Genomic DNA, 26,682 nt, shown 5'->3' on the forward strand with positions numbered 1-26,682 from the left:
CTTAAAGAAGACATCACGCTATGCCTTCATGAAATACAGGGTAATTCAGGTTGGAAGGGACCTCTGGAGGTCATCTGTTCCAACTTGTACTGAAAGCATGTCCGGTTAGTACAAGCTGCTCAGCACCATGTCCAGGCAAGATTTTAACACCTCTGAGCTTCTCTGGGCCTATATTCCAACTCTTCTACTTACCCTCACAGTGAATAATTATTTCCAAATATCTCATTAGAAATTCCCTTGCAAATTTTGCCTACTGCCTCTTGTCCTACCCCTGTGCACCTTGAAAAGGTCTCTCTCCCTGTTTTCCTATGCCTTCTCGTTTAAGTAGTTCCAACCAGCAGTAAAATCCCCCTGAGCTTTCTCTTCTCTAGGCTGAGCAGATGCAGCCCTCAGCATCTCCTTGTACATCACATACTCCAGCCCAACGCCACCCTGACAGCTAGCCCTTCTTGGGGCTTGCTTCTTGCACAAAGACACTTTTTTTTCTGTCTATTTTAGACAACTGTATGATTTTGTATAAATTAAGATTAAATGAATAAATTAAGCTTATTAAAATAATCTTTTAACCAACTTTGCTTTATTTCTTTTCTTTAGTGTGCTTTTAACAACATACTTCCATCACCTCGTCTAATTAGACAAGCAGCAGTATGATACCAATAGCTCCTATTATGGAGCCATTCTTCTTGTCTCAGAGATCTACGTATTAATGTAACCTCATCTACTTCTACCATTTCCCAAAAGGCTTGCAAGGTCTGAGTTTGTCCAAATGCTATTAGTTTTGAAAACACTTCAATTGTCCAAGACAAGTCTTTAAAGCTTCTAGCCCCAAATAACTCTCAAAACGGTATTTGTACGATCTCTTTTGGGATTTGTACATGATAATGCTACTTTGAGCTTCTTCACATGACATCCTCCCTGTTTGCACTAACCAAGCACCAAAATAGCAGCTTAAACCAAGAGTTACTCTTTCTACATCTTAGTAAAAATAAATTAATTTCAACTAGAAGAAACTACAAGTTAATTACATGCTGAGCATCAGGAAACAATTAACAGCTTTCTATTATATCACCTTGATTTCTAAGCTATATAATTATATGCTACTGCAGAAAAGGATGTGTGATTATCAGGACAAGGATCCTTTCTGCAAAAAATGAAAGGAAATTGTTCTACCGCTAATAATCAGCACTATAAATAAGGCTTAGCTAACATCTTTTCAGACGTAATTTCCATTAATTGCAGTCCTGACTCTGAGTGACATGTTGGCCATGGGTTGTCAGATTCTCCTCCCAAAGAGGATGAGCATAAGTGCTGGACTCACAAGCACTGACAACCTCAGCTTCCTGTATTCTGCAATAGTCATTGGAATTAAATTAAAAATTACTGTTTTTACGAACCATATTGTAATTATGCCTTGCATATGACCTGCCTCTTAAATCAGAGCTGAGAATGGCTTGTGAAAACGCAAAGGAATACACAGGCTTACTTCAAGTAACCCCAGCACTTTGAAGACACAAGTAACAACGTGAAGAGCAACAGATACAACATACAAACACTTCTTTTTAACCCCTGCCACTAAACTCATTTGGCCCAATATGCAGGAAAGAGGTGCAACCACACAGCCAGTGGATGGTACAGCAGTTCAGCTGAACGCTAATGGAAACATTACAGCAATATACCCATTTTGGCAATGTCCCTTAGTGTGAGAAGCAATGAAACAACCCACCCAGACAAACCCACACGACTCCAAGTCAAAGGCCACTGTGCTAGAAGGCAGGTGTGTTACTGGGAGTGGGAGAATCTTCCCAAACCAGGCAGATTATATAAGATCCATAAAGGATAAACACGACAGTGTGAGCGCTCCTTATCAGCAGAACTCTGGTCTCTGTAAATTCCTCACGCAGCGCACCTCCAGGATAGCTAACACCTCTCCCCCAGAAAGTTCAAGTTCTGTTACAAGTTCTCCTTCCCTATTAGCTCACACCTCAAGGCTTCTTCTATGCACTGTGCTTAACAAACATCATCTTGTCTGGCTCTTACCTAGCTGGAATGCTCCTGGAAATACAGTTTCCACAGTTTCTGAACTCAACATCTCCCTGATTCCTCCCACTGCCCCCTCTTCTGTCACATCAAACACAGTATTACTGTGCTTACATTCACTTTCAAGCTCCTACCTTTTCTATCACCATCTCTCAGGCAGTGCTGGCTTTTGCTGTGACCAGCCATTTAGTTTCAGTTTTGCCATTCAGTTTTAAATCTTCAAGCAAGCCTCTTTGTGCTTGCTGCCTTAATACACAGGAGGCACCCTCGCCCAAAGAGCCCCAGAGCTGTCTGGATGTAGTCCCCCAAATCCTGTCCAACATTGCTATGATCTCTACCAAAACCCTGACATCTAAACAGTGGTTAGGCAGGTGAAGAATGGATGAATGGGATGAGAAGGGGCTCCTGGACTGGCACAGCTGTATTTTAACATCAGGGTTTGACTCCATGAGAAGCCAATCTTACTGTGGGGTCCCCCAGTTAAATCAGGGGTCTGTGGAGCTCCTCCGCCCCTGACCCCAGGCCAGCTGACCTGATCCCTTGCACTGTCATTGGTGCTAGTTTGACATGACGGTAACCTGGCTGAGCCCCCCAGACTGGTCACCACAACATCAGGCACACACCCAGGCAGGTGCACCAGGCCAAGCAGCAGGAGCCCCAGCCCAGGGGAGGTGGGCTGCCCTCTTCTGCAGCAGCAGCTAGACGCATCAGCTCAATGCCACTGTAAAACCCACAGCACGACATACAGTCCCCTGGTTCTCCACAGACACCAGGAAACTCTCATCTGCCTGCAAATCCCTGTGACGAAGCTGTGGTAGTCCATGTAATCACCCACACAATTGCAAGGAAATGGAGAATTATGGGCTTGTTGTGGGAAATCCAGCTTCTATATTTGCTCTGAATTAGCAAGCCCAATCAGGAATATTTTTTAATTATTCGTAAATGCACCTTTGAGATCTGAATGCATTTACCGGATTGAGGCACTGTTAAGAAGCAAACTATGAGACTGGAAAATTATAGGGCTGATAATTAAGGTAGGGGGTTGCATTCTGAAGTAGTGCTGTCACATCGGTAGCACTGTGATGTGCTAGTTATATAAACTACATAGCACAAATTTCAAAACACATGAAACGTCAGTATTTGTCTCTGTCCATGCACAATACCCTGGCAAGAGCACAGAAGTAAAGGTAAAAACCCTGAAAGTAAAATAATCTAGGCAAATTGCAAACATAGTTTCTGTTCCAATCTGGTAATAACATGTGTGTTGGGCATTTTAACTCAACATGATTTTTACAGTCTGTCTTCTGCTAGAGTCTGAATTTTTTTAATGGGAATCCGGCAAATGTTTGACCCATGTTGAGTTTGGGGAAATTAAGCACTGAGGGGGTAGTCAAGCGAACCCAGCAGTGGCTGCTGCCACCATTCCCTCTCTCCATCCTTGACCATGAGCTTCTGCCGGCTCCCTCACCCCAGTGCTGGCACCAGTCTGACCTCATGCTAAGCCTGTTTAGAAAGTTAAATTTTTCTTATTTGACTTCAGCTGCTTTAGTAACCTGAACTTCTGGTCCCAGACGAATACCAGTGCGAAGTGCAAGGGAAGTGATAAGAGCAGGGCAGTAGCAGCCTGCAGTTAGATCTGCTGTATCAGAAAACCACAGCCTTAAACGGTAGTTCAGTGACATGGGGTATGCCACCACCCATTTCTACCCCCCTACTGCATCCAAAGACACTTTTTATGTGGTCATGCGGTAAATCGGTTTGTAAAACTGACCCAACTGAAATACAAGCCATGCAAAAAGCCCTGATGATCACTTTCCCAGTGCAGGTCACTATATGGTAACGGTCCAGAGATGCTTAAGTCAGTCTGAAGGAGCAGAAGCACGGAGGAGGGAACCAGGAGGCAGAAACACCTATGTCGGTGTGGATACAAGAGAGGACAGCTGCTTTCAGTGGCAGTACTCGCTTGAAGTTTTAGCCATCCAAACTACTAGCCCCTCTCCACTTCTCTAGCTCCAGGCATACCTGGATCCCTGCATAGCTGTACTGTGAGGAAGAACCCAGCTGAGGAACAGAGAAATAGATGTAACGGCAGCAGACCTGCTGACAATCACTGCCTGAGGAGCCTGCTTTGGCTTAGCAGGTTTCTCCAGAGCCTGAGTGAGCCTGTGACAGTCTGTGGGTTATCTTTTCCCTTTCTCCATGCTTTTCCATGCAACTCAATGCTTCAGAGTTTTCAAAAAAATAAAGGAGAAAGATTGCACATTATTTTACTGCCACTCCTGCTGTATAGCACTCTCCTGGCAGTGTAGGTTTAAATATTTTCTCTTTAACTCTGAGATCAGTTTTATTCTTTCTGCTGCAAGAAACAAAGGCATATTCACAATACAGTCATTTCTCTTAAAGACCACAGGAAAAATGTGAGATTCAAGGAAAAGGTCAAATCTCCAAACAGGTAAAAAAAAAAATAATAAAAAATTAAAAGTCATTACTGTTGCTGATATTTATGAAATTGATTAAAAATAGCTTCTCAGCTTTCCTTCTGCTACCTAGTGGAGGCAAAATGCCTTTGTAAATCTGTCTCTCCATTCTATTATAACAACAGTCTTAGCTGAAACAGTGTAACTAAGGATCCTTATAAGCCTGTGTTCAAACAGGTTTAAGCTCTATTTAATTCCAGTGGTTTATGCATTAAAATTGTTTAAAATACAGGGTTTGTATGTCTTGCTGTTGCTTAAGAAAAAAAAACCCAACAAAACATCAACCTATGACTAATACATAAGTGTGTCCTTCACTCTACAAATGCCAGTGGTTCTGCTGAGACCTGAAGCTTTGCCATTTCTGTCTTTATTAACCTTTAGAGCCTCAATGCAGTTTTTCTTCAGGGACCAGGTACACCAACCAAACTTGCTTAGCTATTGCTTCTTAACCAGCCTTTCAACCCCTTTGCCAGTTCTCCATCAGTTTAATCCCTTCCCACAAAAGTTTATTTTGAGGAGATGACTGTATTCAACCCTGGCCTTGAATAAAGAAAAAAAAGTATTTTTCACTTAGCAAAAGAACTCACACAAACCTGCTCTGCCAAGGAAGAAAGAGGCAAAAGAGTTAACACAACTACAACACAAGGATTATGAAAATAAAAACTGAGAATAAGCGAGAGGAAAGGTAGAAGGGCCCAGAGCCTCAGGAGGGAATGTCTGAGAGCAGACCCTAAGCCAAGAGCTACCACCCAAGCCAGCACTCCATGCCTGGACACTTACTGTTGGGGATGAAGTTGTCAGGAGCTTAGCTGGACTGCGAAGGAGCTAAAATTTGCTCCTGTGACAGCACCCTTCACTTCCATTAAGTCATACATCACAGAAACCACTGGAATTCTATACTTCAAAAAGCACTGGAGTCCACAGATACACAAAATACCTCAACTAAAAGGAGATGCAGACTCCTTCCTAGTCCTTGTCTGTTCATCCATTAGTGAAAGCTTGTTGACCTCCCTCCTGGCTTCAGTCAGGTCTCTCGCTCGTGTGAGAGGTGTGACTTTGGAGGGAGAAAAGAGCAGATCCTTTCCCAAACACTGCACCCAGAGCTCCCCACTCATCCTGGCACACACAGTATCACCTCTGCATCTCCACACTTGGGAGGTATTTTTCTCTGAGCTTTCAGGATGCCACTCTTGGGCTTGGTGTCTGACCTCCCAGACTAGAAATCCCAACAGAGTCCCACTTCATTTCCCTGAGCTTGGTGGCTTCACACTGACCCTACCTTGCCAGCCACAGCCCGCTACTGCTGCAAGAAACTGCTAGCAATCGCAGCCAAGATTTGTGTTGCAAGGGCTTTATTTTTCTTCAGAGCACACAGTGCCTACCCCTGCTGGGACTTCATAAACAGCTCAAACTCCTAAGCGCTATCACTACACAAATAGCAAATAATAATGACAACCAGTGATAGGAGGACCTCTCTGTCATGGTGCCAGGCTACGGCCACTGCCCCCGCAGAGCAGGGATCCAGTAGTAAATGCAAAGCTAGATTGCTTTTGGCACATTAATTCTGCCTTCCCTGCACGAGCACCAACATCAGACCAGTTTCTTTCACCTGTTGATGGGCAGCTCCTCTAATATAAAATAAATACAAAATATTCTTGCACATGCTACACACGAGGATCCTTTGCCTGCCTGATGACCTCTGCTAACCTGAGACAAAAGTTAATGATTGACTCCATCTGGAACAGAATACATAAAATATACAGCATAAACCATTCGTACAACATTCGCCTTCTTACGTACATAACCAAAGAGCAATTGCTGTTTGCACACGCATTGCTAACTTCTTGATCTCTGAGTTGTGCTTGAGGAACGCTGCTGACAGGAACGACTAAATTATTAAAAGGCGTAGCTTAAAGGATAGAACTGAGCAAACAAAAGCCTCATGTCTTGATTTCTAGAAATGTTAAATAGCCACAAATTTTACTGAAGGACATGAGAAACTGAGATTCCTGGCCCGTACATGTATCTATGCATGTTTATATATACATTTGGGACTCAATGTCATTAAAATTAGTACAAACAGGCAAGATTGAAACACATAAGAAGGTGCATCAGGTATCAAAGATTCTAGAAAAAATGGACATACAAATGTGAGAAACATGCTTTTTATAAAATTAAAATAATTTATATTAATTAAAATATATAATTGGAAGTGTTGTGATAGGACAGAGTTAGTGGGGAAACTTCTTGATTTCAACAGCTCTACCAACCCTCACTCTGAAACCTTTTCTTCTTACTCTAGTGGAACCTCACAGAGAAGATTGCCAATTTTTGGGGCGCTTGATTTTGGAAAACAAATTAATGAAAGTGCAATTATTTGGACAGAGAGTTCTGAAGCACTCTGTTCCACTGAGATACGGTAATATAATCTTCTGTGTCCTACCCACCCTGAAGAAGTCAGCAGACAAGATCCTCTTAAAGTGAGACAACTGAAAACTGTTTTTTTCTGGATTAGTTTTGAGCTTGATCAGTAGCTCCTGGCTAAGGATAATGCAACCACTGGTGAAGAACTAAGGAGGTTGCAAGAGCAAGGTGCAGGGAGTAGAAAAACACATCATCCCTTTAGGTGGAAATACAACATTGGATTAGCTTAGGCAGATTACAAAATCTCATCCTAATGAATTCTGTCTCTAAAAATGTCATATACGTTTGTTTAATATCTGAATATTGGTCAGGATCTGACTTGAGAGGAAGTGACCTGTAGACAATTCTGTACCTTAAATCCTTTTCCTGCTTTTAGTGTATAAGCTTACACTACAGTGTTACTATACTTTCAAACACATTTAATTAATTATGTAACTATATGGTTAATATATTTCTATATTATGGCAATACATTAACACTAAGGCTCTTTTGATAACATTTCTCTAGAAGCTGTTACTGTATGTTACTGTGAAAGTGCCCATTGCACTTTAGAGTGCCAATGAAGTTTTGAATCCTACCACCATGAAAAAGGCTGACTATTTACTGCTCAGAGTAGGAAAAAATTTATGAACCTGTAGGTGCTATTATCCTTCAGAAGTTAATGACTCTGAAAGTTATGCACTCCAACATGTCAAGAAGTTTTCTTAAAGTGATAATCTTCCCGAAGCGAGACCTTTGGAAGACCAGTGAAAATTGGTTCTGACTTGGCTTGAAGCTTCAAAATGTATAGCTGTTTACCATGTAAAATCTCTTTGGCAAGATGAAAATCATGTACAAACTCTGATAAAAAAGCGAACAAATTCCTGTTAAACCATATGTTGCACTTTGTCTCTTTGAAAGGAATACATGCTTCATATTTCCCTAAGCAGACAGAAGAAGCTGAATTATAAGCACTACTCTGTTAAAATCACTGGCTTATCTAGCAAGTTTCCTGATTATTTACTCAACTATTTAACACAAGTGTGAATCGGGAAAGGTGTTGCTTCTTGAAAAGGCTGGTGATAAAGAGGTATCTGAAAGATTGCAGAGACATTAAATATCATTCAAGTTACACCTACTACAGAGAACTGCACTTGAATACAATGACAATTTCTGATTTTTAAAAAATGAACACAAAAAAAAGGTGCTCTTTAATATTGCTGTTTGGTCAACTGAAGCCTTAAGACACTTTGAATGATTAGGCCCATTTTCTGCAAGAAATGAAGGACTCTTAGAAGATATAAAAGATTTTGGTGACAAGCTGGCATCAAGAAACAATTAGCAGACGAGGAAGATTTAAGACACCCCTGAGCTGTAAGACAGACAGCATGTCTATCAAAACATGCCCATTGAAACTGCTTTTGCTTGCCAGTGGCAAGATCAGCTCTAAGTTAATGCTCAAACCCAGACTGAAATACTTTAATCCCTCTGCCAACAGTGTTGAAATGAGCACAACCTGTTGCCTTTGACCAGGAGGGAAACAAGCTTGGAACTGCTCCGCTTCCAATAAAATTCTTATCAACTTCAGTAGTGCCGTTATAAGTTCCCGTTATTATGCTTCCAACGATGACTATACAAAGCACTAAGGCTGTGCCACCTTCCTTCAGGCACACCCAGCGAGGCCAAGGAAGCTCCAGGACATTTGCTTCTCCAGGGCTGCCCAAGGCAGGTGTTTTCAGGCAGGGATGTAGTGGGGTGCAGGCTTCCTCCCAGTCCTGAGGAAGCTGAAGGCCCCATGATCCTCTCAAACACAGTTCTCGCAGTTTCTTCAGGAGACAGGTCTATACTCATTGCTCCTAAGTTTTGGAGCCTTTTAAGGGCAGCTCTGTTGCAGCCAGCCTCAAAAGAGCTGAGGAGCTCTTCAAAAGAACTGAAGAGCAAGAGGATCTCTGAAACCGCAGCAGAACAGAGGGATGAGCTGGGATTTTGGGTGGCTGGAGCTGTCAGGCAGCCAGAGCCCCAGCAGTTTGTCCTTGCAGGGCCACGGGTGCCTACAGAGCCCACAGCCAGGTTGTGCCCATCCCAGCTCTCCCCTTGCTCTTCCTAGTCTCATGCACGGTGCTGAGAAGCTGCCAAAGGGTCTGCCCTGAAGCGCCACACTGCTGAAATCTTCAGCTTTGTTTCATGGCTGTCAGCCTGATAATTTAAAGGTTTTCCAAAAGCCAAACTTTGTAAGTCCTCAATTTGAAAAATACTATTTTGGTTACTATTAACCAAAGGTAAGAGTTAGGTATTCACTCAGCCAGCTACTGGGTATAGAGGCAAAGGACAGAACTACTGGTATAAAAATTGACCCTGTTAGCTAAAATATAGCTCAAGATCCTGTTTCTTTTTCCATAAATTACCCCACCAACGGACCAGGATTTACATCACACCCTCACCTCCCACAACCTGCTCATGACCAAAGCTGGTGGGTGCAAGCCCACAGCCAGCGTGTGCCAGCAGCCGGCTCCCTGGGCGCCAGCTGATGTAGCACACACCAGGGCAGAGGTTCCTGACCTAGCAAAGGGGAGACACAGGTCACAAGCAACGGAGGGACAGCAACAAGGACAAGGAAAAAACTCTTTGGCCTCCTCCTCTCCCTCCCCTAGCCAGCATGCACTTGCCTGAGGAGGGGAAAGGGGCACAGGGCTTCTATCCCCACCACTGGCACAGCCAGGGTGCAAAGCCAGGCTTGCCAAGGTGCTGCTCAAATGACTTCAGCCCTCGCTGCATGAAGTCCCTGCCAGATAGGGACAGATGTGCAAACAGGCCTCTGGAACGAGGGCTATGAGGCAATGCCTGAGGCTGGGGTGAGACGGGCAACAGGAACTTTGCAAGGAATTTAAATCAAGCAGCTCTTGTAGGTATTTGAGTTTAGACACACGTGCTGTTTGGTCTAGTGCAAGAGTGCTTTAAATACCTACATTTGGTTGGGTTTGTGTAAGCAACACCATGCTTACAGTTTCATTTTACACTTTTGTTCCTAAGTTATGTGTTCATCTTGCAGTATGCAACACTTGCTCATATGCACTTTCACCCAAATACACACAGTCACCTGTCTGGCTGCATCACTCCTGCTGGGGGCTTATCTTGCATTTGTAAACATCACTAAGAATAGAGTACAGTATGTCTCCTTGAGTGCCAGTGTGTGTTGGTATTCTATCATCTGTTTGCCTGTGCCAAAGGCTCCTGAGAGAGCCTGTCTTTGATCCTGCAAACACGTTTTCATTCAGCCTTAACAATTATACGCTTATCTTGGACAGGAGAAAGGAAACTTTAAATGCAGGGTTGGCTAAAACTTGTCTACCAGCCAGTCTTCTATCGCATATTTTGTGGCTTTTGTTGTCTGGAAAACTGAAGAAGACTAACCTTTTACACAGAGTATCCCAACAGAGAAACAGAACAAAGCTTACAAAAAAACGGGGGAAGAGAGACAATTTTGGGTGCAGTTTCACAAAACAGTTCCACCTGACCCAGTAGCTCACTGCTGCCAAAATGGGAGATCTTACTTCTCCACTACCTCCTGTTCTTGCTCCTGGCTTCACATTCCCACCACCTATCTTCTGTGGGTTCTGGCAGTCAGCAGACTAACATACCCACCAGATCTCCACATTGAATCTGCTCCCAAGAAGTGCTGGAAGCACGTGAGCAGGTACTCATCTGGGAGTGGGGGGAAGTGATGGGACTACACAGCCAGGAGTGGAGAGTCAGGGGTCAGGGCAGAGCAGATCTCCCCTGCTGGAGCGTAGCTAGGCATTATTCAGGATGAGCTGTTCATGAAACCATAGTCCAAGGAGATCTAGGACACTTCCTACAGATTGGCAAAGGAATGGCCATAGGTAACTTCACAGGGCAGGGTATAATATGGTTTGCATCTATAGATCATCCTGCCCCAAAAAAAGCACTGTGTTTCATTACCTTAATAAATGACAAATGCCATCCTTGATTGTGACGCTAATGAGCTGATTCTAGGAGCCAGATCTGCTGAAGTTTCCTCAGTGGTCTCCTTAGGGAGAGTTTGCAAAGCTTTTGCTTTTACATTTAACTAAGAGGTATACAGAGAAAGATTAATGTGATCTTAACAGAAATTTTGTATTAGCCTTGAATCTTCAATTTCTAGTGAGGTAAATTAGGAACAGCAGGATTCTTATCAGGCTCTTGGATGAACAGCTCTGCACTAAGTCCACCACGCAGAGCCTGTGTGCCAGTGCACCCCGTCACCCTGGGTTTCACTTCAGGCTACTTTGCATTGGAATCCCAAGCTTGAAGCAGACACTGGTGTGTACTGGAGCCAGACCACTAAAACAACATTTACTCCCCAAACAGGGGTACCACTGGTGTGCATCACAAGGTGTCAATGGTCCTTACCAGGTGGATGCAACCGATGAAAATGTCAGGATCTGTACCAGCAGCAATGACAGCACTTCACAAATCAAGCAACATTTCTGTCATTTTGTACTGTTTTTTCTGGCATTTGAGCAAAAATTTTGAAGAAAATTCAGGCAAGAACTACTGGGAAAGTGGTTTTAGAATATCTTTCTAGTTACAAGGATAAACATAGCAATATTAGGATTTTTCTTCCTGAATCACAAGATCAACAAGCCAAAAGCCTTTAAATTTCCTTTTCTCCCCTAAAGTGTATGGGTACAGATGGCACACTTAAATACATCACAGAAATTAAAAACTGAGTCAGGCATTTTTGTTAAGGGCTTCTGCACTGCACACAACTCCAGTCACACAGCACTGTTAATTACTGCTGGCACTGGCAGGCGGGATCCCCTTCCATCTGTTGGGTCCAGCTGATGCAAAATAAAAACAAGCCCTTCGAATAAGCGGCACCTCTGCAGGGTCACCGAGAGCCGGGGGGCTCACGGGGTCCGTGCAGGAGCCGGTCTCCGTGCTCTGCTGGTTTCGCCCTGGCGTGCTGAAACACTTCACTGCTTACGGTTTCTTTGGTCGTTGGTTTTTTAATCTTTAAAGACGCAAGTCGTCTGGCATCGCTTCACCCCTTCAGCGAGCTGCAGCCTTTCCTTGAGACGCCTCCTGCCCGCCGGGGCAGAAGACCCCCGAGGCGGTAACTTGCCTCCCCGGGCTCGCAGCGCCGGCCGCCCCCTCCCCACCTCCTCCTCCTCCTCCTCGCTGCGGAAAGCGGGGCCGGAGCCCGGGGACGCGCTGGAAGCGGGGCAGGTGCTCCGGTGCAAGGAAAGCCCGAGGGCACAGACCCCCGCCCTCCGCTCCGCAGATCCCCCTCCCGCCTGCAGGGGGGCAGCTGCTGACCCCCGGGTACGTGTCCCCGGCAAAGCGGGGGGGAAGGCACGGCTTACCGGAGCTGCTCGCCGGTGAGCAGGACCTCGGCCATGTGCTCCAGCTCCGCCGCTTTCTGCTGCATGCTGCTCATGCCCTCCTCCATCGCCGCCGGCCTGCGGGCACAGCACCGCCGGGTAAGGGGGGACCGGGGGCCCGGCGCCCCCCCGCCGCCGCGCTGCCCCCGCCGGCAGCTCCGCGGGGCGCCTCCCGCCCGGCCCCGCCGGCTGCAGAGCCTGCGGCTGGGGGGGGGACACGGGGGACGACGGCGGCGGCCTTCCCCCGCTGCTTCGGCTCACCTGAGCGGGGCAGGTCACTTTTCCCCTCGGCAGGCTCGGATCCCCCCACCCCCCCACCCGCCCCCCCCAGCTTCCCGTGTTATTGTGTCACAGGCAGGCGGAGAAACACATGGCTGCAGCCGCCGCAGCCGCAGCCGGGCTCGCCGAGGCAGCAGCGTCCCCGCCCGGCTGTCACTCGGCAGGGTCGGCGCTGCCTGCCCCCGCGGGAGGGGGCCGGCTCCTGCACGGACCCCCTGAGCCCCCCGGCTCTCGGGGACCGGCCGGGCTGGGGGCAGAGGGTGGCCGCGCACCGGCGCTCCCCGGCCGCGGCTCCCTCCCCGCGGGGGCACGGTGCCCGCGGCTCCCTCCCCGGCTGAGCAGCGGGGCTACCGGCAGGACGCGCTGAACGGAGGAGAAGCGCCCCCGGCAGAGGCCGGCCCGGGTGTGCGGGTCGGCCCGGGGCCGGCGGGATGCTGCGCTGCGCTCCGGCAGCCATCCCTAGCGCTGCCCGGGGCGGGGGGCAGGCAGGGAGCGGGAGGGACGGATTTTCACCCTCCAGAACTGCTGCTGCCCTCCTGCTGCCCGGATTCCAGCTCATCTGCTACCCCGGGGTTATTCTCAGACATTGGTCCCCTGCCCACCTCACCTCTTTGTCTCCAGGCGACCGCGGATGCGGAATTCCTGAGGGCAGAGGAGCATTTAGTCTTGGAAATGGGAAATAAATTGCAAGGTCATAAGCACTGTTTGTCAACATTTCTGATGGGGGAGGGGGGAACGGGGGGACCAGCCTTTTCAAAAAAAGTCCAGGAGGCATCTTCTGCAGTGCAGTGATCCAGACATGGTTTTCATTTACAAGCACGTGCAATTAAGATATACCTTGATTGCCTACTCATTACTTTTGTTTCTGCCTGCACATACTCTGCATGGAAATTGCATATGCTTAAGCCTTTGCAATATTGTCATCGATTCGGGACCTAGGCGGTAGTTTCAGAACCAAGAGAAGAACTATGAGGGAATCAAGTGAAGCTAGTAGTAACCAGGCTGCAGACAACAGGGAGGAGGTAGTTTTTTGCAGGGCCCATAGCAAGCTTGCGGTATTAATTACGAAAGGAGACTCTGGGTGTAAAAGAATGGACTTTGAGTCAAGGAAAAAATGGACAAGTACTTGGAAAAGAAGTCTACAGAGGGTTACTAAGCAGACAGCAGCCACATCCAGCTCAGGAAATTCTCTGTTCTAAAAATAACTGGAAGCTAGGCAAGCACTTGAGAGACATTTCATATATGCTTTCCATGCTGTTCCCTATGCATCTGTTTATAGGACACTGGACTAGATGGACCGACCTTTGGTTCAACCCAGTGTAGTCGTTTTAATGTGCATCTTTGCAGGTCTCAAAGAGCACTGGAGATCCACAGATGGCAAAGGGAGAAAAACACAATCTGCCTTCATTTCAGTTGTGGAATGGGCCAGGGAGAGAGGACACCTTAGAACTGTAAATACTACAGCCTGAGCTTGCTTGCTGTAGATTTGGAAGACATGCATTTAATCTGAATACTTGCAAACACCCTCTAATTCCACTCATACTGCAAACATACAAAGTACAGATTCACAAAGCTGGAAACAAAAAGGGAATTGAAACAACCATCTCATCTGACCTTATCTTTAGGACAAAGAATTTACAGAGTCATTTTTATCAAGCACTGTAGCACATGATGAAAGACAATTTCAAGAGAACGTTACTGTACATTGCAGACCATTTCTGGGTAAGCCCTCAGCTCCATCACCTGGCTTCGGATGATTCAGCCGTTCATCACTGCTAAAAGGGGATATGGTGTTCTTCTCAGATCCAGTGGCACAATCTGCAATGTGTCTTGTGCTTCCCACTTTTAAGACCTCTGCTTGCTGCAATTCATTTCACTGAACAGACAGAAGAGTACCAGGAAGTGGAGAGTTTCTTCTGGGCTAGTGAGCAGAGCTGTAGCCAGAGCTGGCACCGAGGTGGAGTGGGCCTGGGCAGCTTGGAGCAGGAACAAAAGAAGAGGAAGAGGGAGAGGAAAAGGGGAAAGGAGCTGCCTTTAGGCAGTGGCAAGGTATTGGTGTGACTCCGGGTGCCTGAGGAACTGCAGCCTGAAATGCATATCTTTCCTTGCATAGTCTTGCTTCTTGGAAAATGCAGGCCAGTGCAATTTCCTGTGCTGAATTATTTAATGATTATACATGGACATGTTTGCCTTTGCGCACTGATATCCCATTTGTAATTTGTTCCACATGTTCACACTTGAATTTCTTACAGTTACAGTGTGTCTGGGAGGAGGGAATTGGGTATCAGTCACTCCAAGCCTGCTGTCACCCAAAAATGGTGAATTAACATAACCCCAAAGGGTCACATTTCAGCCTAGAGCCAGTAATAAGTAGATAAAATAAACCGGTTAGACGTTTGTATCTTGTTTTCAATGTACAGACTGCTATAGAACATAAGTTCTAGCAAAAGATTTAGCTGTCTTGACCTATCCTCCCAGGGGAGACTGTCCACCAAGACTAAGATGGTCCTCTAAGAGGTAGGACAGTATGTGCTGAGTCTGAAATCCTGACCAGCAAGAGAGAGAGATCCCTTTGAGGTAACCTCCAGGAAGTGGATTGATTTCTTTTTTATAGATATAGGATCAATTTTAGGAGTTGGTGTCTATTTTAGGTACAAATACATGCATTTTACCTTAGTATGGCTGGACTTAAGTGAGATGAAGATAGCTAGCTAACAGTAAGTCATTCCTCAGCCAAAAGCAGGACAGATCCTCGAGCTGGAGCCCTAGGACACTTCAGGAACTCATCCTCCACAACATCAAGAAAGTAACAAAAGCTACATAGGTCTGGTGGAGAGTTGGTACCACAGGTATGAAGGGAAGGTCCAGTGTCTTCCAGTGACTTTTGATGACACTGGAAACTTTCTGGCATGCAGTAAGGTATAAGGCCACACGTTTGAACCCCCAAGGTCATGACGCTTTGTGGAACATCACACACGAATAGACACATTGTATTAGAGTACTAGTTTTAGAAAACATTCTAGTAATTTGTGTAAACTTTATTTCATTGCGTAAATGCCCAAGTAGTGAAATGTTAGATGTCTACACAGGGAAATAAGAACATTGCTTTCACTGCTTTAAAGTATATTGCATGTGGCCTACATCTTGGCTTGATAAATTAATTTGAGATTTGATAAATTAATTATTGAGTCTTACTAATTCATTTTCTGCAAGCTTATTTTGGCATGAGACATTCACATGAAAGAATTACCCATATTCATGTGTATACATCTCATTTCTCCTGTAGCATTGTTTCTGAGCCCCATATACGGTTGTCTGAATTTCCCTTGCTGGGATGACTTGATCTTTTCAAACAGGCAAGTGACAAACAAATCATTAAGGCATTGATCACCTCATGTAAAAGATGGTGAAGGACTTCAGTGAGAAAAGGCATTAGCAGGTGAGATGTTCAATGGGTTAACAGTTTTATTTTTCCTCCCATTTTTGTATAAGAGCCAGCATTATGTAAGCATCAAATTTATAAATACTTGGTCCCTCTCTCATTGAGGAAGACAAATACAAAATAGGTTTTTGGCTTTTAAGTTGGCTTTTCATTTAAGTAGCTCTTGCAACACTCATGGAAAATGAATGTGGGTGGGTTTTTTTTCTATATTCCCATGCTTCTTTGCAAAGAGAGCTCACTTGTCTTTGTGTTTCAACCAGTTCACTTCCTTAGCACTAGAGGCCTGGCAAGGGGACTAGAGGAACTACCAGGTATTGTCCAGTCTCCCCTCCTCTTTTCAGGCTACGTACAATAGTGTTTCCCATTCTTGTCAGTGCACAGATTACATTCATTGCTGCTCATTTGCTGCTCTTAAGTTTGAACAATTTAAGTTCTCTACTAGGAACGGGACAGAAGAATCAGTGCTTGTGTGATTCAAAGGACTGAATGCATCTGGCCAAGCTAATTTTAGTCTTGTGATAAACCACAGGAAAACCTAATGAGTTTTCAGGAAAAAAAAATAATAGTATGTTTTAAACTTCTCTTTTTCTATTACAACATCCAAGTTCCTGCAAAAAGCACCATGGTGAGATAACAGGAGGAATTTATCACAATATCTCCAACATTTCAGCACTAGAGTGAGACTTATATCTGTTTAGAGTCTTACATTTCATGCATCACTGACCTGGTCATTGTTATAATAGTGAGCTCAAGTGCAGAGAAAAAGGCATTTTGATCCTGAGATATGCAGAGACAATCTGAAAGGGGCTTTCTAAGCCTGTCCTTCCTTGGCTTTTCCATTTTGCATTAAATGTCCACTCACTGGGTCAGACAGAGATAGCAAGATTCCTGTGCAGACTGATGGCTAAAGTGTGACCAAGAGATGGGTACATGTTTTAGTGCTTGCTTCTGTGAACAGATAAATATTTTATGGAAACAAACAGCTTCAGTAAGATAAAAGATCAGAAATTCACATCAGACCAGTAGACTCAATAACTCAAGTTGACAGTACATTCTGCTAAACCAGCATTTTGCACTACCCAATGCCAGTGATGCCATTTGTTCTATACACTCAGATCCCTCTACTTATCTATTATACCTGGAATATTTTCTAATTCCTCTTATTTCATTTATTCAGTAGTTTTGCAATAATGTCTGATTTTGAACGTCACAAAACTATTTACCTGCCAAAAAGCATCTGTAATACTGGCTGAAACCTTAATCTTTGAATATTTCATATGTATTCCCAGTAGTTCTTTTTTGGTTTGTGTTCTCTTAATTTTATTCTGCATTTAACTGGCAGCAATTATGAACTCATTTAGCCTGAGCTATCTCTGTATCGTGTGTTTAGCCCAGGTTGTAGTCCAGGACTCCTGTATCCAACTCTAGTGCATGGGCTGGGGGGTGTGTGTCAGCTGGGAAGTGTGACTAAGAGCTGAAAAGGAACTGCTTTCTAAACCACATGCCAGGTGTCAAGACAACACCTACTAGCTACGCGGTGAAATCCAGCTTCTTAAGCTGTCCCCCAGCTATAGCTGTGTTAATGCATGCTGATGTTGCAAGATCAAAAAGCTTTGCTTAAACCACTGTGGCCTGAACCGAGAGTTTGACTCTGCACTGTAACCAGCCCTGAACACTCAGGCACCTTTTTTTTTTTTTTCTCCTTTGGGAGGCAGCACCTAACAGCTGAGATTCAGTCTAAGACACTGTTCTTTACTAGTCCTTTGCTACCTATTCCTGCTTCTCAGCCCAAGTTTCTGTTGACTGTTGCTCATTCCGCACTGCTCGTGATGGAGCACACTCTGCCATAGGTGATCTGGCTCTTCCCTGCCCTAGATGAGCACCCCAGCCAGGCTTTGGGGTAGGTGGCGGGTGCAAGCATGCAGTGAGCACATATCTGTGGATATGTGGTTCTGGTGGCAGGAACAGATGCAAACAGTTTGACAGGGTGCCAAACAGCCGCTTTCATGAGATACAGAATCAGACTCTCCTATGACTGATGAGGCTTTTAATAAAGAAAAACAGTCTTTGTCAAACTTTAGTCTCCAAAGCAGAGGTTTCAGCCTTGTCTGCATCCTTAACCACATCACATCCTGTTGTTAGGTGAGGCTGTGTGACACAAGACATTCCGTGCCTGGTGCCTGAGGATCACCCACCAGTGAAGCTACTCCTCCGGCTGATGGGTCTGTCTGGGCACAGGCGTCAGGCAGAGCACACTGCAATTGTGCCTCCGTTGCTGCGAGACGTCAGAAAGGCTACAAGCTGATGGCATCACTCAGCTCCACTGGGGTAATCACCACCAGCAGGGACTCTGGCTCACCTAACTCCTCTCTTTATGTCTGTGTAATAAACTGTTTCCAGTAGATATGTGTTTAATTACTCTGCCACCCTGTGGTCCTTTCAAGAATTTGAAAATTGTTGTGAATTGATGCTTGACAAAAGAAAAAGACTGTTAAATTAAGCTAATGGTAATTTTCTAAGGGAATAATCTTTAAACAATATTTGCACAGGATTACAAACATACTTGACTCCATCATTAATTTCCCTCCACAATGAACCCCTAAATAACTACCCTATCTACTCAAAATGAGAAATTAAAGTCAATAAAATACTAGGCAAGTCAATATTCTCTTTTGTGAAAGCACCTTGCAAGGAAGTATTTGTCTGGGACCTCCTGAGTTCTCAAAATATTTATGGATCTCTTAGAGTGCTGAAGCAATGAGAGAAACTCAGTACAACATGCTTCTGAAATAAATCACATACCACACTGCGCTGAGATACAGCAAAATGATTTGGTATGACCAGTCCCTTTATTGAACCAAAGAGAAGGTATTTTTGGTGCTACAGAGAACCCGAATTCTTTATGGAGAAAGAGTTTGGTTGCAACTCTGCATAAGAAAAACTGGGTACCAAAGGAACTGGGGGAAGGAGGCACCAGTGACACAACTGGGATGAAGCAGCAACATAGCAAGGCTTTCTCATTAAGAACAGATTTAGGTGTCTTGAAATACAGAACCTGGCAACAATATCGCCAAGGGCTGAACCGTAGTGGAAACACTGTCCTGCTCTCAATACCTCAGCAGAAAAAAAGCATCAGAAAATCAAGTCTGTAGTTGTTGCGTCCAGAAAGAAAACTGCACCAAGGTGCGTTCACCCAGGGAAGAGGGGTGAAACAAGGATAAAAAGGTTCAAGAAAGTTCTGTGAAGGGGAAAGGAATGGGGTGAAGAGAGTCCCACTAAGAACAGAACTGGGACATAAGCTGAAGAAAAGAGAGGGAGAGAATCGGGAAGGGAAGAGAAGCTGGGAGGCAGGCAGCAGCAACAGAGCCAGGCTGAGGTAGGAGGTGGAAGGAATAAATTGTCTTTGTGATGTCCTTCAGAGCTTTTCCCCTCTGTATTATACTGCCTTCACAGTGGGATGCTGCCTGTCTCCACAGCAACAGCAGAGAGACGAGACCTTTCCTTCCTGGCTGCACTGACTCCTTTCTCTGGAGAGGAGCCCTCCAAATTGTCACTCGGTATAGGAAACTGGCCTGGAAGTGTCTCAGGAGACCCACTTACTGCATGTCCCCACCATAGAATAGGGTCAGCAGCATCTGTGCTTTTCCTTTATGCTGATTTGGCAAGTCCCAGCACCAACTCCCCCAGGAATGGAACTTGCACAGAATTTTTAATTAAAGATTTCTAAGTTTCTGAATTGCCTTCGATGTTTCTCACATGCAAATAGTTAAATTTGGGAGGAAGACTCATTCAGCTCTCCAAAGAGGGCTTAAAGGGCAGTATCTCCCCTCAAGCCTGACAGAGGATCTCCTCTGAAGCAGTTCATGATAAAAGCAGCCTCATCACCCACTTACCAACCAGCTTTCCGGGGAAAGTCAATTTTGTTAGGTAAGGTCCACGCCAAAACCGATGACCCAGTCTCCAACACCTAAGTGAGAGAAGATGAGAGGACAAGGATCTCTCCTAATTGTACAGGCAATTTATTTTGTGAGTCAAGAATACTTGGAGATCTGAGAGGCCAAAACATCTGATGAATGAAAAGTTACTTCTGTTATTCTGGTTACAGCTTACCACATGATGTCAAATTGTTCAGCATCTCAAGACTTTATAAACCCTTGTGATATACTCACTACTAATCATTACTCACAGAGTTGTGAGAAAAAAATTCCAGCTACTCATTGACACAATGTTTACAATGGAAAAATGTTAGGCTTCGTGACAAGCTCTAGTATTCAGCAACAAGAGAAAAAAAATACAGATGGTTAGGAACTTCACAAAAAAATAGCAAAAATATGATACAGGAACACTCATGCTTTAGGCATAGGCCCTAGTAATACCTGATGATGCAGGTAGATGGAAATCCTCAGAACGGAGTGTTTCTTGCAGACATGTCCACAGACTTTTTTCCATTTTAATGTCAGGCAGATGGTTTGGGGCTAAAAAGGACATGGGACTAGAAGGACTCCTAATTATATTGTGGAGCAGGATGGGAAGGGGATAGTCTACTCATCTAACATTTCAGCACCAGGAGGAAGTTGAGAATGACAAAACTGAGCTAACTGACAATTCTTGGATGGTTACAGCCTGAGGTGTTATTATTCAACATGACTGAGGGTGAAACTAGAAACAAGCAGAAACAAGAGAAACAACAGCATTAGGTTTTTTGGACAGAATTTTACTGAAGTGCTTATTTGTATTGTCGTTCTAATTTTTGCCTGTGCAAGGCTTCTGCTCCTCTCGTTTCGTGAGCTTTTCCTATGTTAGCTCCTTCATGGTCCTCATTTGAGTTTTTATCCTGCTATTTTTCACTGTCATTTTCCTGCACCACTACATCCACTGTATACTCTTCACAAATAGGGTATTTGACACATCTTCCTGTTTGGTTGGTTGGGTGTTCTTAATTTTGCATAATAGGGCTATGGTTTTCACATTAATTAATTAATCTATATATTTATTTTAGATTCATACACAAATTATAGGTATGTAGCTTTCTGGGACATACTTGTAAGCTTAGCCCTAGAAATGCCTCAAAAAATAATAATAGATCAGATGTAAAAAAAACTTTTTGGCGTTACTGTTATGCAAATACTAGTTAATCAAGAAGTGATAATGATATGGTAACTTGCCAGATGACACGTACTGATGTTTAGGATGTCACTATTAATAAGGTCTCCAGGCTGAGCCTTCAAATTATCCACAAGACACTCTACACTGTATTTAAACAAAAATACTTTAAATTCCATTCATCTATAGACATTTATCTCCTAGATACTAATGATGACTGTTTCAAATAATGTAGCAACAGGTGTATTAATTGTGATTAAATTTTAGGGCCCACAGTAAAGTATTGCTGCTAATTTTGCCAAATAGCAAATTCAGCTGGGGCTGAATTACAATTTTTGCTGTGGTAGAAGCACTCTAGAGATCTACCTATCCAGAAAACGTACATGGAGGAAAAGATTTTCATGATGTATTCATGCATTAAATGAATGCATGCTTGTCACACACTTCTGTCACATACTTTAAACCTAAAAGGGACCATGTCCCTATGATTAATACATTCTTGAAGGAAATGTCCTGGTCTTTCATGCCGATGTTAACAGAAATCATAGCACCTTCCCACTCACTGTGCCAGTGTTTACGCTGTGAGGACATGCTCTGTAGCTAAGAATGTCCTGGCTGACTGGCTGAGACTGGGAGAAGCTATGAATGTAGGCTGGGTACCAGCTTGTTCAGGTTTACCTCTTCTTATCATGAATGACATCAGAGTAGCATGACTGATCTTCTGGCTTTGTGTGCAATTACATATGCTGTCCTTGCAGAGAAATGACATAACAAGAAAACAGGTATCTAAGCGCTAGTTGTGTCATAAGCATTGGTTATCGGGGTTCTTGTTTGTCACAACAGTGCAATGTGAAATTCTCAAAGCCATTTCTAACTGCGTTGATGGTGTTTGTATCCGGCTATTTTGGCATGTGCGCTGCAGCTTTGTGCTTGAGTGTTTCTTCTCCAGTGTTTCCAGCACAGAACCAATTTTATGTCGCTGAGATACTCCAAGCTATTGTAGTTTACATAAATATTTAGGTTTGGTTACAACTGTCTATTTTCTCCTAATTTGAATATAACTGTTTTGCATGTCCCTGTTGGCCTATTAAGAGTGACAAGACAGCACTTACCTGAGGCAGCAATGAGCTATCTGGTTATTCTACTAACCGGCTCAGATTTTCCCTGTTTGAGCCTTGGACTTGTTATCTCCTGCTTTGTGGTGCTTTGCTGGCTGATATCATCAGGTATGATGGTTTTACCGGGATATGATAATACAAATTAATCAATGCCTGGAACATAGAATACACAAGCTACTGCTTTGCTTTTTTAGCTAACCATTAAAAGAACAAGTACGTGGAAAAAAAAGAAGTAAAAATATGTCTAACTCAATAACTCCTATGGAGAGCAGAAGAGTGTGTGCGCTTTGGTGGTTTAGAGGGTCTGAGTTTATTTAGGGTCCTGAGCTATGACCAAAACCTGAACATTGTGATTAACAGAGACAAGCACATCCAACCTTTATGAACTTGTCTATCACTTTTGTATATCACACTCATTTTGACTTTAACCATATCTCACAAGTCCCACAATGTGTTTCATAGAAACGTCTTCTCTCCAGTTATCCACAACTAACCTCCTGTTCATTTCAGTGGTATTCCCTAGTTCTTACATTTGAGACAGACTAGACATTCATTATTCAAGATACTTGTGCACCATGGATTTATACAATGGCATAATTATATTTTCTGTTCTGTTTTTCTTTCTCTTCCTTGTTTTCCTAGGAAGGAAATGTAGCACATTCATTGCAGCCAGTTATTCTCCCAGCATCTCAGGAGTCTGCAACATGCTGAAACAGCATTCAGAGCTCTACCCCCAGTCACACCTCTACAGGTCCAGCTGCCACGGTCACCTTCTGTGTTGAAAAACAACGAGCACATCCAGTGGCAGGTATTGCTGGACAATGAGAAACCATCATTTAATGGCTGCAAATGTAACATGCATGCTAGTTTTAAATATTGCAGGTGACATTTCAGCTGAAAAAATAAATCCTTGAACTAAGGTTTGTGAGGCTTTAATCAAACTAAGCCTCTCTTGTGGAATAATCTCCAAGAACTGTAACTGTGAACGGTGTAATTATCAGCAGGCTGATAACGTGTTATGGTATTCAACTTTGGCACTGTGCCAGTTTTTCCAGTGCTGGCTTTATTATCTTTTCATTTTCACAGCTACCTATACTGTGTTTTGAAGGACATTCTTAAATTTCTACTGTGTACATCAGCCTTCGACATTTAAACACCCCTTTTCATATAGCCCAGTTTTCTCACTGCATTTTACTGTAGAGCTCACAAGCACTTGAATTGAAATCACACCTGCAAAGTCACCCTCCTACCATGCTGCCTGATGACTAGAGCTTGACACTGGTAATGTGCACTGTTACAACATGTTACGTTATCTCCTGGTTTGTTGTTTTATGTCTTAGTTGTGAAGCTTTGGACTTATTTGAACTTCCTTTCTTTGATTTGTCACAGCTGCCCTTCATTTATTTTGCTGCTCGCATCCTTGATCTTTGAGTCCTGGGAAACATTATACAGGGCCAGGAACTTCAAAGGCAAGACTATAATAATCTTCAACAATCCGTTTTCTGTTTTGTTAACTTCACTCAACATTAGTCAACCAGATTCTGTGAACACTAATTTCCATTAACATTAGTCAATTGAAAAACTACACCAAAGCTTATCTTGCCTGAGACGAGACTTCATTCCTGCCTCCTCTCCCCAGCCCAGCTGAGGATGTGAGTTGTTTAGCAGTTCAGTCTACTTCTCCCTTATACTAACACGTATACCTCTCAGCTGTACACTCACAGCAGTCACTTAAGGCCTCGAGTGTGCACCTGGGGGGAATGACTTCAGCTGGTGATCAGTTAAGTTGGGATGGCTGAATTATTTTTTTTCTCAAGTCTTTCTTCCATTCTGCTACAGGAGAGTTTCAGCCCTGTTTGTACCACCATGTTAGATGCTCCTGAACCCTGACCGTTTCAGCCCGCCATACCAGCTCAAAGTGAAAACAGTACTCATTTATGCTACAGCAACTCCAGAGCAAATAAATAATCCCACAGCATCTTTATAAGATAATTTCAGGATCCTACCAAGGTTCCCATCAAGGATCCCTTGCCATAGCATGCATTTCCTTATAAACTGACAGAAGCAATGATAGTTCAGCATCTTCTCATTGTCTCTGCAATCCAGATCCATTAAAGATTCATCCATGTTTCAAGAAACTAACTTCATGAGTTCCTACACAAACCAGTTTTTGTCAATTAGGTCACTGCTCCAAGAATTCTCAGTGAAAACGGAAGCGTGATACACATTGTTTCTGGAGAAATAAGACATGTTTGCTATAGATTCATGTCCATGTTTTTGCTGATAGGCCAGTTGGCTGGTGCCTCTTAGAATGGATCAGAGCTGGTTTCCCCTAAGTAGGGGCTCCAATATATTGTCCAGGCACTGATTTCCACAAAACTTACAAGAACTTTTCCCTGTCAAATTTGCCTGAACTTGAATGGCAACTTTCAGAGTGGTAAGCGAGGGACAGGCAGAGAAAGATGGCAGGCAGCACAGGCATAAACATTTCAGCTCCTTAGGAAACAAGATAAAAGCACCTACAACCAGAACTACTAGGATAAACAAAACTGGTTGGAAAAATTACTAGTACAAATGTTCTTGATCACAGACCAGTGCCTGAATAACATTCAGTGATTTTCTTCCCATTGGGTTTCTGTTATGTAGCAGAGCTCTTAAGATACAAACTCCATGAATTCATGCCTTGGATTCAGTTCCTTCACTGTATCAGAACCTTTTTTTAAATTTTATTTTATTCCACAGAATGAAAAGGAGAAAGAAGAAGCAGGCATGCAAAGTCACTGGAAAATTGCACGAATCAAGGTATAAATTCAAACCAGCATAAGTAAGTTGCTATTTAAACAGTAACTGTGTGAGCATTTACTTGGTAGAACAGTGATTTTCTTGTTTACATTAAAGGTGTGTAGGAACAGATTTCCTTTAAAGCAAAATGTAACAGTCTCAAATATGACTGTACATATATCAATTTGCATCCACACATTAGTAGAAACTAGCCAGAGTGTCTCAGGTTTCCTGGGTACACAATGACTATATTGACACCTTCCAATAACTGAAATAAAACATGAAAATACGATAGATGGCTCAGTCTTGGACAAGCTGCTGCACGTGTGACAGAGGTAACTGCCTCGTAACTTCAGTTCAAGTTTTCTCCAAGGCCAATTGCCTTGCTGGCATCACTCAGGCAAAGGACTTTCTGGAGGCAGAAGGTGCCTGACTCAGTCACATTAATAGTTGCTCCTTGTAGGGCTGGGTACCGAACCCAGCTAGCTCTGTCCCACCAGCTCCTGCTTCTGGTTCCAACACGAAGGCGGTAAAATCTCTTTGTCAGGGTCATTTGGTGCAAGCTTATACCAAGCACTGAAGGACTCTGCAAGTGGCCATAATTGACTCTGGAGCACAAACTAATTGCTAGCCAACGCACACAGCAAACAGCTAGGACTAAAACAATACTAGGCCAAGCGTTAATATGCCCCACAGCAAGATGTCAGGCGTTGTTTGGGGAGCTGGCTGCCCTGGACGAGGCATCCTGCACTGCTCCCTGCAGAGAGGACAGACTGACAGACTGACTGGCTCCCAGTGGTGCTGAGCCGCTGTCTTCTAAGCCTCCTCTTTAATTTTTTTTTCTTATGGTTTAAGGATGTATGTGGACTTCCCGTTGAATCTCTGAGCTGCAGACTGTTTCCATTGCAATAACTGTGCTTGCCTGTGATTTTGACTCATCTCCATCACAGCTTTAGCTCAAGCACTTCCTCACAGCTCCCTCTGGCAGACGGAGCCCAGGCCAGGCCCCACGCGAACCCCACCGGGCCCTGAGTCAGGGAAGATGAACCCTTCTGGGGGGCTGCGCAATCCCTGTCCTAAGGGATCCTGTGGTGGCGAGAGCTGGCAGATACGTGCCCCCGGTCAGGCTGTCCCCACAACTGTGGTGACAGAAGGAACAGGGGTGGGTGACATCGGTGGGTGCCCACCTGCAGCCACCTCCCCAGTGGCTTCCCACCCGCAGCCAGACCCCGCGATGGTGGCTCGGGCAGCTGGCCTCCCTCTCCTCACCCTCGCTGCCATCTTCTGGTGTCAAGGAGATGCCTAGAGGGCGTCCGAGCAGGCAGGGGCTGCCATATTGGACCTGGTTTTGTTGCATTTAATGGGTATCTTTTGTAGGGTGTTTTGTGCATTTTGACGGCATTTTATCGGCGCAGAGTGAGATTTTAGTGCAGCCCTGCCTGGCTTTAGTGCAGCCGGGCAGAAATAGAGAGGTTTGTCCCGGATCGGACCCGGCGGCGGAGGGTCTGCTGCTGAGGAGAGCGATTCCCCGAGATGCTACCGCCCGCCCCACCGGCCACGGACGAGCGCATCGCAATCAACCAGAGAATCGACCCAGCTGCGCCCGCCCCACCGCTTCCCGCGCCGCCCCGCCCCTTGCCGCGACAGGCACCGCCTCG

At 44.5% G+C, this 26,682-nt stretch overlaps 1 protein-coding gene and 1 long non-coding RNA gene across 2 annotated transcripts in view; one reads left to right on the forward strand and one right to left on the reverse strand.

Moving 5' to 3' along the window:
* The window catches only part of DEPTOR (DEP domain containing MTOR interacting protein), a 76,104-nt gene extending 63,442 nt beyond the window's left edge, over nucleotides 1-12,662 (reverse strand). The window contains exons 1-2 of the mRNA XM_055798761.1: nucleotides 12,563-12,662; nucleotides 12,284-12,379 (exon numbers count right to left, since the gene is read on the reverse strand). Of these exons, the coding sequence (XP_055654736.1) occupies nucleotides 12,284-12,369 (86 nt within the window). The 5' untranslated portion in view covers nucleotides 12,370-12,379; nucleotides 12,563-12,662. The remainder of the gene's footprint in view (nucleotides 1-12,283; nucleotides 12,380-12,562) is intronic.
* Nucleotides 12,663-14,323: 1,661 nt separating this feature from the next.
* Nucleotides 14,324-18,426, forward strand: LOC129784014 (uncharacterized). The gene is made up of 3 exons (XR_008746285.1): nucleotides 14,324-14,629; nucleotides 15,937-16,019; nucleotides 18,165-18,426. It is a non-coding gene; the product is annotated as an uncharacterized LOC129784014 (long non-coding RNA).
* The last annotated feature ends 8,256 nt before the right edge of the window (nucleotides 18,427-26,682 follow it).

The sequence above is a fragment of the Falco peregrinus genome, chromosome 3, assembly GCF_023634155.1.
Source record: "Falco peregrinus isolate bFalPer1 chromosome 3, bFalPer1.pri, whole genome shotgun sequence".
In the NCBI taxonomy this organism is placed as follows: Eukaryota; Metazoa; Chordata; class Aves; order Falconiformes; family Falconidae; genus Falco; species Falco peregrinus.